This window comes from Leptosomus discolor, chromosome 19 (genome assembly GCF_034619465.1).
Source record: "Leptosomus discolor isolate bLepDis1 chromosome 19, bLepDis1.hap2, whole genome shotgun sequence".
NCBI classification, from domain to species: domain Eukaryota; kingdom Metazoa; phylum Chordata; class Aves; order Leptosomiformes; family Leptosomidae; genus Leptosomus; species Leptosomus discolor.
The window spans coordinates 3251812-3263827 of record NC_141409.1 but is presented as its reverse complement, the minus strand read 5'-3'; the positions used below and the strand labels follow the sequence as shown (position 1 = coordinate 3263827).

The 12016-nt window shown below is 56.7% G+C and overlaps 2 protein-coding genes across 3 annotated transcripts; one reads left to right on the top strand and one right to left on the bottom strand.

Annotated features, from left to right (window-relative positions):
- Nucleotides 1-3750: 3750 nt before the first annotated feature.
- Nucleotides 3751-4119, bottom strand: CDC26 (cell division cycle 26). The gene is made up of 2 exons (XM_086475951.1): nucleotides 4039-4119; nucleotides 3751-3948 (listed from the first exon to the last, which is right to left on the bottom strand). The coding sequence occupies exons 1-2, from the start codon at nucleotides 4117-4119 to the stop codon at nucleotides 3751-3753; spliced, it is 279 nt and encodes a 92-aa protein (XP_086332077.1).
- A 287-nt stretch (nucleotides 4120-4406) lies between these two features.
- On the top strand, nucleotides 4407-11936 carry PRPF4 (pre-mRNA splicing tri-snRNP complex factor PRPF4). 2 transcript variants are annotated; one of them, XM_086475950.1, is made up of 14 exons: nucleotides 4407-4478; nucleotides 5147-5315; nucleotides 5514-5700; nucleotides 5875-5962; nucleotides 6757-6836; nucleotides 7104-7197; nucleotides 8138-8232; nucleotides 8546-8604; nucleotides 9216-9339; nucleotides 10512-10601; nucleotides 10907-11029; nucleotides 11167-11274; nucleotides 11363-11481; nucleotides 11654-11936. In XM_086475950.1, exons 1-14 carry the CDS (start codon nucleotides 4407-4409, stop codon nucleotides 11845-11847), a joined length of 1602 nt encoding a protein of 533 aa, XP_086332076.1. In that variant the 3' UTR covers nucleotides 11848-11936. The 2 variants fall into 2 exon arrangements, with proteins under 2 accessions (XP_086332076.1, XP_086332075.1); XM_086475949.1 differs by having other exon boundaries at nucleotides 5138-5315.
- The last annotated feature ends 80 nt before the right edge of the window (nucleotides 11937-12016 follow it).

Below are 12016 nucleotides of genomic sequence, written 5' to 3'. Positions count from 1 at the left end.
ACTTTTAGTTTACAAAAACCAGTTCTGTAAACGAGGCAAGAGCTAAATAATGTTTTCATGACACTCAAGGTTAAAATGGCTGAAGAGGGCATTCCTTGATTGAGATGAAGGAAGTAAAACAACCGTGTTCCTGTAAAGGAGATCTGGGGAAAAGAAGAAAGAAAAGATAGGAGCAGCCTTTCGTCTCTTCTCAGGTGAAATTTGGAGCAGCTTGGGCTGTTTAAAAAGTATTCCTGACCCAGATGACTCCTCTTTGTCTTAATAATTGTGCTGGTGGCCATGTTAGCTTGGAGGTGCAAGAGTTACCAGTGCCAGTGGTGGACACAGGTTGGAGTGCAGTGAAGAACTTCCCGCTCAGTGCTGTGAGCTCTGCACGTTTCACAGGCAAGACAGGCTGGGACACGGGCAAAACCAGCTTCCTGCACGCGTGATGCCCTGACCACGCTTCGGGTTTTCTAGGAGCAGTTTTGGTTTAGCGCTTTGTTGTTAAACCGCTGCTTGTTGTAGGGAATGCGGTGCAGAGCGTGGTGCAAAGCTGGAGTCTTCGTTCTACTCAGGATGCCCACTTTGTGCCTGGAACTGGCTGAAAGGGAAGACGGTGGGATTTTCAGAAGGGCGCTGAAAACCAGGCACCACCTTCAGCCTGGGGCTGATGTCTGGGATGCGCCATGAGATGAAGCCACCTGGGCACACGTGGTAGCAGTTTTTCTCCGGAGATGGTACTTGTCACACTGTCAGCTGTGGCCGTGTGAGGAAGGCTGGGCTGTGGGAAGAGGAGTTAGCATTTCCTGAGCCCATCAGCCTTACAGGGCAAGGCCTGTCCCTGTGGGGGGGGGGTTCTCCGCTGTGCCGGTGCGACTACACCAGCACCGAGCCCACCCTGGCCCTGCCAGCCTGTAGGAACGATGGTTTGAGCATCGGGCAGTACCCCAGTGAAAGTGGGAGCCCAGGCTGGGCTTTGGGGAGGGGCGCGCAGGGCAGGGGCTGAAGGGAGGGTGGTGAAGGAGAGAGGATGGAGGCTGCGTCCTCTGTGCTTCTGAGCTCGCTGATGCAGCGAGGCACGACTGAGACAGGGGCATCTCCAGCCCGTGCCTCCCTGCCTGCTTTGGCCGCGCTTTCTTTCAGTTCAATGTTGACAATCCAGAGAAGCCACCTACCTCCCTGTGTCCCAGCCGCCCCCTGGTCCACCAGGTGCCACCGGCTGCCGTGTTCTTGGCCCAGGTTGCTGTTTGCTTTGCCAGAGTCTGAGCAAAACCTGGCCACCCTACTGAAGACTTCTACTGAATGCTTGTGGTGCAGTCCCAGCCTTTCTGCTGGCTGTATTTAAAGTTGTCCTGATAACACTAAACTCACATTAAGTAGTGCTTGGAGGGAGGTGAGGACTCTCATGATTACGAGACTTGAGTAAATTAAATTCGTGTGTCACCACACATGTAGCATGCTTGGAAAGCGATGTCCTGCGTCTGTCTTTGTACCCTGACGTTTGGTCTCCACACACTGTGCCTCTGGATTATCATCTTGGAAGCAGTGCACAAAGTACCCGCGCTGTGTTCATCAGCTGGCTTCTGTGGTTTTTCTTTGAGTGCCTTTTCGGTTTGTCTGGAGCCAGTCCCACCAAATCCAGCAGGATTTCTAGTTTTGTTTACAGTGGACCGTCATTTTTGTTTTTACTCTTGCTCTTTGTGGAGGTAACTTGTCTAACGTTACTGTGAATATCAAGAATCTCCTGTAAATAATTAACCAATAAAATAGATGGCATTTTACTGTGGTGCATGTGTGTTCTGGAAACAATCCTCAGTGCACAGGAGTGGAGGCTGGCGGCCTTTCCTGCAGCCTTCAGGTGACTCCGGGAACGAGTGCCTGCTGCTATGAGCCAGAAGCCCCGCAGCCAGGCGCCCCCAGCCTGGCCTTCCCCAGCCCCTTGTCTCTGTCACAACTCTTCTGTCCCTGCTGGGATGGTGCGAGTGAGCAGCAGGGGCTGAGCGTCCATCTTCACCCCGGCCACCAGATGCTGGAAGGGGACTGGGGGAAGTCAGTGGTACGTGCGTCGCTGTTTGTTTCAGCCCAGTTTCACTTTGTGGAGCTTGGGGGAAGCCGAGATGGAAAGAGGAATCAGTGCCTCCCAGATCTCCGTTCCCCTACAGTGGGAGGAGTCAAAGGACGAGGTTTAGGGAGCCGGAGCCGTAATAACGACCCCCGAGGTGCATGGAAGGTGGCTGTCAGCCAGGAATACCGGTCTCCCAGTTTTACTGTAGGTTGTATTCATCCATACAAGAGAAATGAGGGGCTGGGGTGTTTTTTCTTCCCCTGTGCAACCAAAGGAGGTCTGGAACCTCCTGAGATGTTCCCTTGTCAGACCTGGGGCAACACCTGAATGGCAGAGCAAGCCCTGACAATTTTCTGTGGTGTTACGACTGGAAAAGCAGCTCTGCTCTAGGCCAGACTGGGGCTCTTTCCAGTTTGCAAAAGTTTTAAGTTCTGTACATCTGACCTGAAATTTGATGCACTTGAAGTTCCAAGTCAGGTTTGGAGCATCGCTTGAGACACTGGAAAATGTAACTGGTCGTTGTGCTGGGGGATGGTGCAAACCAGCCCCGGCCGGGAGCCGAGCCAGCCTCCAGTCCCACCCTGAGCTCTCTGCGGGTGGCCCGGCTCAGCCCCGGGGCTGCTGGCCCCTGCTCTGCCTCCTCCCCCGGGCTGGAGGGAGCAGAGTTTGTTCAACACCAAGCAGCAGCTACAGTTTGGGGAACTCGGCCCGCACTCCTCCTTGGCGGGGCTCTGCGTTACCTCCCTTCCCTGCCGTGCCCAGCCCGCGGGCGGTGCGACCCGCTGCTGCCCGCCCCGGGGCGGGCGGGCTGGTCTGTCGGGCAGCGGTCTGCGGGTCGGCCCTTTACCCGGCACCATCTGTGAGGAGAGTTGGGGACTTCTGGTCCGAGCAGCAAACAGCGCCGGCGGGTGCCTGAGCTCCCTCTCGGGGCGCCGGGCCGGAGCCCCGGGGTGACGCGCTGCCTGGGAAGGGAACGGGCAAGTGTGAGGGAAAATGCTCCATGGGAAGGTGCGGGATGTCGCTCCTCTGTGCCCGGTGTGCGGCCAGGGGCCCAGTCCCCATCCCCGCTGCCACGGGGACTGGGAAGCAGCTGCGCAGCCACCTCTGCCCAGTGAGGGGGACCAGGCCTGGGGGGTTCCTTCCTGGCCAGGGAAGGAAGGGCACCATCGCCAGCATTGCCTGTAGCACCCACGGCTGACACCCGCTGCCTTTACTCACGCAGGCTGGTAAAACACGGATGAGGGGCCCCGCCAGAGCCTTCCTCCTTATCGGGGGCACCGACTTGTAGGGGTAAAGGTTTAAATGAGCCCGTTCCGCTGGCTCCATTTTGAAGATGATTAAATCAGCAGACCCTCCCGCAGAGGCAGGGTTTTACCTCCTCCCTGTACCGGGGCACACGCAGGCAAAGGAAGCACCGGTGACCTTGGTGTTTCCACCCCTGCCTGCACGGTCTCCACAGCCATTTACAGCAGCTCGTGTGATTACGGGGAGGTTTTTTTAAAAAGATATTTATTTAAAACAAAACACTTGGCCAAGGGGCATTCACGGGCGTGTTAACTTAAAAAAAAAACAAAACAAAACCCAAACCCTAAACAACACAAAACAGCAGAAAGGAGGGGGGGGGAGGCCCGTCCCGCCGGCCTCGGGGCCCCTACCGAGGCGCCGTGCCCCGCTCAGCCGGGGCTGCCGGGCCGCCCCCGCCGCTAGAACTCGAAGGTGCCGAAGTGGGCGGCGCGGCCGCCGGCCTTGGGCTGCGGCTTGTAGCCGATGCGGTCATGGATGAGCTGCTCCCGGCTCTTGTGCTCGGCGCCCAGCGCGATGGCGGCCGCGGCGGCCGCCGCCGCCGCCGCCTCCTCGCCGGCCGCCGCCACCTCCGCGTCCTCCCGCTGCTTCTTGCGGCTCTGCGGGGCAAAGGGGCCGCGTCAGGGCGCTGCTGGCCGGGGGGAGCCAGACCCCTCCCCGCGGGCGGCCGCGGCGGGCCCCGCTCGCACCTCCAGGTCCTTCCGGACGCTCTCGAACTCCTCGATATCGTCCAGCTTCAGCTCCAGCCGCGTCGGCTTCCGCCGCAGCATCGCCGCCCGCCACCGCTCCGCCGAGGGCCGCGCCTCCCGGCGTGCCCCGCGCCCCGCGCCGCGCCTCCCGGCGTGCCCCGCGCCTCCCGCCGCTGGCGCGCCCCGCGCCTCCCGGCGTGCCCCGCGCCCCGCGCCGCGCCTCCCGGCGTGCCCCGCGCCTCCCGCCGCTGGCGCGCCCCGCGCCTCCCGGCGTGCCCCGCGCCCCCCGGAAGGGGTTGTGAGGCGGAGGAGGAGGCGGCGGCGGGCGGCGCCTGTGGGCTCGGTTCGGCTCCCGGTGTGCCGCTGCCATGGCCTCCGCGCGGGCACCGGCGGCTCGCGGCGGCGCTCGGCCCCCCGTGCGGGCCCCCGCGCCTGCGGAGGTGGGTGGCTGGGTGGGGGGGGCGTGCGGCGGCGGCGGCGGCTGTGGGCCGGTACCGGCCCGGGGATTGTACCGGCCCGGAGGAGCGGGCAGAGGCCGCAGGCCGAGCCGGGGCTCGCGTTTGCTTTTGGGCGTGTGGGGTTTGCCGTGGCGGAGAGGCCCCGGTGACACCGGAGCCGTGCAAAGGGCCGCGACCGGAGCGCTTACGCGTTTTCACAGCATCCGTTAATTGTCCTTGGGAGGTTCCTTGTGAGGCTTCTCCTGGAGCCACTCACCTTCCCTCCCCCTGCTTTCCCGGGAGGGCACCGAGAGCTGGCGGACGGCACCGCTCCGGCCTTGCCTGGGGCGTGTTCAGTGAATTAGGCAAAGCTTCGTCTTTTACCAAAACCCTCGAGCCTTAAAAAATGAGGTCTGAGCAGATAAGAAAGAAGCAGCAGGTAGCGCAGCCTAATTTAAGCAAATTATTTAATGTGGCGTTTTGCTTTTGATCTCCACGCTTGGGGCACGGCCATGCTGTCCAAAATTAACACCTCAAGTACCGTTTCAGGGTCTCTCTGTGAGGCGCGTTTCTCTGCAGCGCGGTGCTTTCTCGCACAGCCCAGCTGTTTGTTGTCTCCTTTTTAGCCAAAACACACTTAAAATTCTGCCTTGACCTTCCAGGCCACAAAGAGCAAACCCGCAGAAGAGGGCGATGCCCCTCCGGCCAAGAGAGCCCCCATCTTTTATGGCAGCCTGGAAGAGAAGGAAAGGGAGCGGCTGGCGAAAGGAGAGTCGGGACTGCTGGGAAAAGAAGGGATGAAGGCTGCGATCGAGGCGGGCAACATCAACATAAGCAGTGGTGAGAATGTTTAACCACCTTTTTTGTTCCATTTTGCTCTGGAATGTGACACTTTCAAAAGTCTCTGGTTAACTCTGAGTGTAACTCAAAGTAAAAACCATGAGAACGTTGCCTGGCTCTTCGTTTGGGTCATCCTGTTTGAGAGGGATCGCCCGTCCGACGGTCGTTTCCAACCTGACGGTTCCGTTTCTCGGTCAGGTGAGGTCTTTGACCTCGAGGACCACATGAGCGAGCGGCAGGCGGAGGTGCTGGCGGAGTTTGAGCGCAGGAAGAGAGCCCGGCAGATCAACGTGTCCACCGACGACTCCGAAGTGAAGGCCTGTTTGCGAGCGCTGGGGGAGCCCATCACGCTCTTCGGAGAAGGTCCCGCAGAGAGGAGGGAGAGGTGCTGTGTCTGCCCCGAGGGGACTCTCAGTTTATCCAATTCCTGACCTTTTCCGTGAGGGCCACCGGCCAGCGGTGCGGCAGGAACGGCGAGGACGGAGGGGCCGACCGCGATCATTGGCCGGGTTTGCTGAGAACTCGCCACCTGAACGCGACTCCGTGTGTTTCTTTCCAGATTAAGAAACATCCTGTCGGTGGTTGGGACGGACGCGTTGAAAAAGACCAGGAAAGACGACGACAGGTCGAAAAAGTCCAAAGAAGAGGTAATGGTCCCCCTGGTTCGCTCGGTGCCGCGGGGGAGAGGAGTGGTGCCCTTTCAGGGACCTTCAGGGTTCCCTCCTGTGTCCAGGACTCTTGGTGCTGGTCAGTTGGTGGATCCTCACGTCATCCCTTCGTGCTGCTTCTGTGTGGCCTGTTTTAGTAAAACTGTGGCAATGTTTTATCTAAACCAGAGCATTCAGCCCGGCTGGTGCTCGCAGGCCAAATTCCATGGGGGTACAGTGTGTAAAAAGGGAGATCAGGCGTTGGGGCTGTCACTCAGTATAGCGAGTCCTTTACTGCTTGTCTTCACACTTGGGAAGAAAAACTACGTTCTTGCTACTGCATCTGTTTCTGCCTTTGATTCTTCTTTCTTTCTGCTTCTCCTGTCTCTTTCTGAATCCAGTTTTTTCTTTATTATTTTTGGCGGTTGCTGTAAGAAATAACGAAAATTTCTGCAGCTCTGGGCTTTCTTTGGGCTGGGTGATGTGTGGGGAAGGAGGGAGCTGCATGTCATCAAGCAAAAATGAGTTAGTGTTCAGCTGGAGTGTTCTTGGGTGAAATGGCAGCACATCAGGATCTCACCTGTGGGGCAGAGTTTGACCTTTCTCTCTCTTAATCCCTTTTTCTAGGGCTTGTAGTTATGCAAAATGCCCTTAAAAAGAGGCTTTAACACAGCAAGATTTAAGAGCAGATGCTGTGGTGGCACTCAGGTACTTAAAGGAGGTCACCTAAGGCAACTGAAGGGAAGAGCAGCGTAACATCAGCTTTTTCTTCAGGTTTGTTCTTTTTCTTCCAGTATCAGCAAACCTGGTACCACGAGGGACCGCGCAGTCTGAAGACAGCGAGGCTGTGGCTTGCAAACTACTCGCTCCCCAGGTGAGAGGAAAGGGCACAAATGAAGGAGGGAGGTGGAACCTTCTGTACAAGCTCGCTGCTGCCCCCCCTGTGGGTAGCGCAGGAAACTTGAGGTTGAAGGAATGGGCAACATACACTGGTGGACAAGTGCAGTGAGCTTAGAGCTTGAGTTCTCCTTGTCTGACTCCAGCATTAGCCCAGTTTGGGGGAAGAAAAGGGAAAAGCCTGTTTCCAGCAGCAGCGTAGGGAAAGTGTAAGGGCTTGTCACTCCACCTTTGCTCTTCCCAGGGCAGCGAAGCGGCTAGAAGAAGCCCGGCTGCTCAAGGAGATTCCAGAGGCAACCCGGACTTCGCAGAGACAGGAGCTCCACAAATCCCTGCGCGTAGGTTTGGCAGCTGCTCGGCTGCTGCTTTCACAACTCCTTGCTGATCCTCCGGAGCGCTCAGAGGGGGAGCAGCTGCCCGGAGGCGCTCTCCAGCTGCGTGTAGTTTTCTGCACCGTTATCTGTTGGAAAGCTCAGCTGTTTCCCTCCCTGTGCCATGTGTAAAGCGTGTTCTAGCTCTTTCCTCAGTGGTTCAGAGACATGCGCTTTAGTGGTCCCCTTGCGTGGCGGAGGGGTGAGGAGACATCCTTGCATTGCCTCGCCGCTCGCCTGCGAAGCTGAAGGAATTCATTCCTGGCTTTGTCAGAGGTGTGGCTGGCTCGGAGGGGATGGCTTGCTTTCCTCTTCCTCTGCAATGGTCACCAGTGCATAAACCCGAGGGGAAATAATGACCCACAGAGCAAAGCAAAACATGTTTTGGGTGACTCTAATTCGCCCTTTTCGAGCACGGTAAGTCAAGACTCCCGGCTTCACCGAACAGAGAGGCTCAAGCGCAGTGTGCTGCCCTCTGACCCTGCTCACCCCCAGCAGCATTAGCTGCCAGAGGATCTGCCTCCCCCTGAGCGCTCCACACTACCTGCCCTCGTCTGTCTGGTTCTGCTCTTTGGATGAGGGGCAGAAAGAGGCCAAAACTACAGAAGTTCTCTGTCAAAAGCACGGTCCCCAGGCAGGCCCGCGGGGTTATTGGTGGCGAGTGCCCTGGGTGGCAGGTTGAGAGCTGAGCTGTGCCGCAGGGCCCCGCCGGCTGCGGCTGACGTCGGTCAGGCTGGCGCGGTGGCCCTGCTGCTGGGAGCTGCCGTGGCTCCGAGGCAGCTCCTCCCGCTGAAAGCGACCTTCCAAAGGCCTCTGCTGCCTCCTGCGTGCGTGTGCCTCCGTCTTTGGCTGGGGCTTTTCCGAGGTCGTCTGCACGCACTTACCGTTTCCTTTGTACCGGTGACAGTCCTTGAATAACTTCTGCAGCCAGATTGGAGACGATCGCCCGCTGTCCTACTGCCACTTCAGCCCCAACTCCAAACTCCTCGCTACGGCCTGCTGGTAAGTTTTCATTTGCAGCACTTGCTGTCGGGGCTGGGAGAGCGCAGCAGGAGTCAAGGAGAGGGATGTTACTGGAGGCTCGCGAATCACCAGAGTTCAGAAATGCTTTTTCTTCCTACTCTGAGCTCTCTTCACTTGGTTTTTGAGCTTAGCAGGGATTAGAGTCTGAGTCTGTTAGTTCCTATGGCTGGTTGCCCATAGTGTGTTGGTATTTTAGCCGTTGCAGAACCCCCCCGGGTGGTTTTGCAGCTGTGTTTGATCTGTTCCCTGACGGTCCCGTCTACTCTGATGTTTTGTTTCTTGTCTCCCACAGGAGCGGGTTGTGCAAGCTCTGGTCCGTGCCTGACTGCAACCTTATTCACACCTTACGAGGTAGAGAGCAACTTTCACTGAGTCTCTGCTTAGCTCTTTGGTTCCTCTCTGCACTGAGCTCTCATGTTTATGTTACTTGGTGACTCAAAACATAGTGTTTTTTGGGTGGATTGTATTCCAGTGAGAGCAGCGCTCAGGCTTGCAGAGCGTGGGCATGGGTCTCCTAATCGAGAGGAAGTCCTGGCCCTTCTCTTAGAGCCAAGACCTGAGTTTGTCACTTCTGAATGATGTTCTTGCTTTGTTTCAGAACGTGTTTTGAGTTACTTTGAGCCAAATAACAGCATTTTTGGCCAGGCCGCTTAACAGCAGCAAAGTTCTTTGAACAGTGGGCATAACTTTGACTAAATACAAGTGTGAGGACAAATGTCTTGATTTATGTGTTGAATTTTGACTACATTGTGAGGGTCACAAGCCTTGGCACCCGTGGGTGCTACTGGCAGTGCAGTGCAGCTGTTTGCAGGACAGATGTTACAATGCAGCTGCACCTGACGTGGGAGGACACAGTGTTCGCTGATACCTGACTCAGCAGTGACAAAGAAACGCTGCTTTTCTCAAGAACTGGCCAAGGTCATGTGGCAGATTATGAATTTTGATTTTTCCTTTCTCTTAAGGACACAACACCAACGTAGGAGCAATCGTCTTCCACCCCAAAGCCACTGTCTCCCTTGACAAGAAGGACGTTAACCTGGCCTCGTGTGCGGCCGATGGGTCTGTGAAACTCTGGAGCCTTGAAAGGTCAGAACGATACCAGACACGCACACTGCAGCACTGTCGTTTTGGGGTTTATTGTGTGTTATTAAGCACTGGATGTTTACCATGCTCCTGCAACCAGAACCTGTTCTTGTAGTCGCACCAGGGCCATTCCTGGCCTCAGTGTGTGCCGCCTTCTTCAGCAGGAAAAGCGATCACCCTGATTAGGGGAGTCAAGGTGAGGGGAAATCGTCGGCAAAGAATCAAGTCAGGATTGCTGCTGAGCACTGGTAAAGTGCTTTTGGTGATGGATGGAAGACTGGGAGATTGTTTCATTCTGACCTTTTTATTTAGGAAAAAATTTCCCCTTTCAGATATTGGGAAATGAGCTTTTGAGTTATCGGGAATCACGGGTATTCAGAGAGGGACTAACCAAATAGATGACCATGCACCCTAGCGTCATCCAGGAATAAAAACGAGGGGCTCTGTCATTGCACAGTGGGGTTTTGGAAGATGCATAGCATCTGTCTCGAGCCTGTGAAGAAAACGGCGTAGATGCCGAGCCCTAGCATGGGCTGTGGCTGAGAAGTGGAGCCCTGCAGCGCTCCTCAGGAAGCGGCAGGCAGTGCTGAGGTCCTCTGTCCTTCGCTGAAAGCCACTGTCTGTAGTTGCAGAAGCGTTCCTGTGCGAAGGGACGGGTTGGTGGTTAGTCTCCTGTGACCGCGTCTCTAGCTGGTCTGTTGGAAGGAAACAATGCTGTTCAGGCCTTCTGCTGAAGGGTGCTGACCTGCTGCCTGTGATGCCGGGAGGAAAAATACCCACTCTCTCCTGCCTCCCTGCGATTCCTCCGAACGGCTGGATTTGCCGTAGTTCAGGACGTGTTCTGTGCAGTCCCAGTGCAACTCCCGGCTGTCCAGGGAGTCCGCCTCTGGTTTCTGCCGTTACCACTTTCAAAGTGCTATTAACAAGGGCCTGGTTAATTTTCAGGAAATAATTATCCCAGGAGAACTTTATAACCAACAGGGATGTGGATAAAGGGGTTGCACTTGGAGCTTGAGCAGTGAAAGGCAGAATTCAGTCATTAGCTGGAGCTCTGATGTTCCTGCCTGGCTTGTGTTTCACGAGCAGCCGTCTCTGCGACCGTAACGTTTGCGAAGGCCTGGCTGGAGCCCGCCGCCTCCGAGCAGGGCCCCGTGATTCTTGTTTCTGTTTTTCAGCGACGAACCGGTGGCAGATATCGAAGGCCACAGCATGAGAGTGGCACGTGTGATGTGGCACCCGTCTGGGCGGTTCCTGGGTACGACCTGGTACGGAGATGTGGTCATTTGCTGTAAGACACTACCGTTAGCTGGCTGGCTGGTTGCCCAGCGGCTACCACTGCTTGCCCGCAGGGAGCCCAGTGGGGGCAGGGGTTGGCCGTTCTCAAGACCGGCTGGGCTGTGGCGATGTAGCAGCATCCCAACAGTAACAGCAAGTCCTCAGGGTTCCCCCCTCTGCCCCTTGCATGAGACCCGCTTGGTCTCCTGCTGGAAAGGGAAGGCCCAGAGTTAGTGAGGAGCCTGTGGCTCTCCTTGGAGGTGCATTTAGTGGGACAAACGCTTTGTTTTCACAGCTACGACCACTCGTGGCGCTTGTGGGACTTGGAAGCTCAGGAAGAGATTCTCCATCAGGAGGGGCACAGCAAAGGGGTCTACGACATTGCCTTTCACACGGATGGGTCTCTTGCTGGGACTGGGTGAGTTTGCTTCGCCGCGTGAAATATCATCGAGGTTTTGCTGCTGACTGATGCCGGGTGCCTCAGCGATTTCTGCTGGTGGGGCTGAGCCTGCTCTGGCCGTCACTGCAGTCTCTGCTCGGCTTCTCTCTTCCTAGTGGACTGGATGCTTTTGGCCGGGTGTGGGACTTGCGCACGGGACGCTGCATCATGTTTCTAGAAGGCCACCTGAAGGAGATCTATGGGGTTAACTTCTCCCCAAATGGGTAAGAAAAGAACTCGCATTGTTTCCCTGGCAGCTCCGAGTACAAACCCCAGCTCCCAACAACGTGTTCTCCCTCCGCCCTTCGGCAGGTACCACGTCGCAACTGGCAGCGGTGACAATACTTGCAAGGTGTGGGACCTCCGCCAGAGGAAGTGCATCTACACCATTCCTGCCCATCAGAACCTGGTGACCGGGGTGAAATTTGAGCGTAAGTACCTGCTGTCTGGTGTCCCTGATCCCTGCCTCTCCCAAGCTGAGGTGGCAGGGCACGGGGCAACTCAGACCCCCACCTGCAGGTCAGGAAGGCCTGTAGTGGCTAGCAGAGATGATTTGTCAGGGGTTTATTTGCAAACTTCACATTTTCTCATCCCCTGCTGCAGCCAATCACGGTAACTTCCTGCTCACGGGCGCGTATGACAACACGGCGAAGATCTGGACTCACCCCGGCTGGTCCCCTCTGAAAACGCTGGCTGGTCACGAGGGAAAGGTGATGGGACTGGACATCTCCCTCGACGGGCAGCTGATAGCGACCTGCTCCTATGACAGAACCTTCAAGTTGTGGACAGCAGAGTAGCTCAGAGGTGCTGCTGAGGAACTGAACGGGGGTGTTGATGGCTTTCAACTAAGACTTGGGGGGTTTTTTGTATTAAAGATCAAAAAGGAGTCGGCTGTCGCAGCATGCGTTACGGCAGCCGTAGTCACGGCCTGTCTGGGGTTGAGGTGGTTCTGAAGCACCTGTGTTT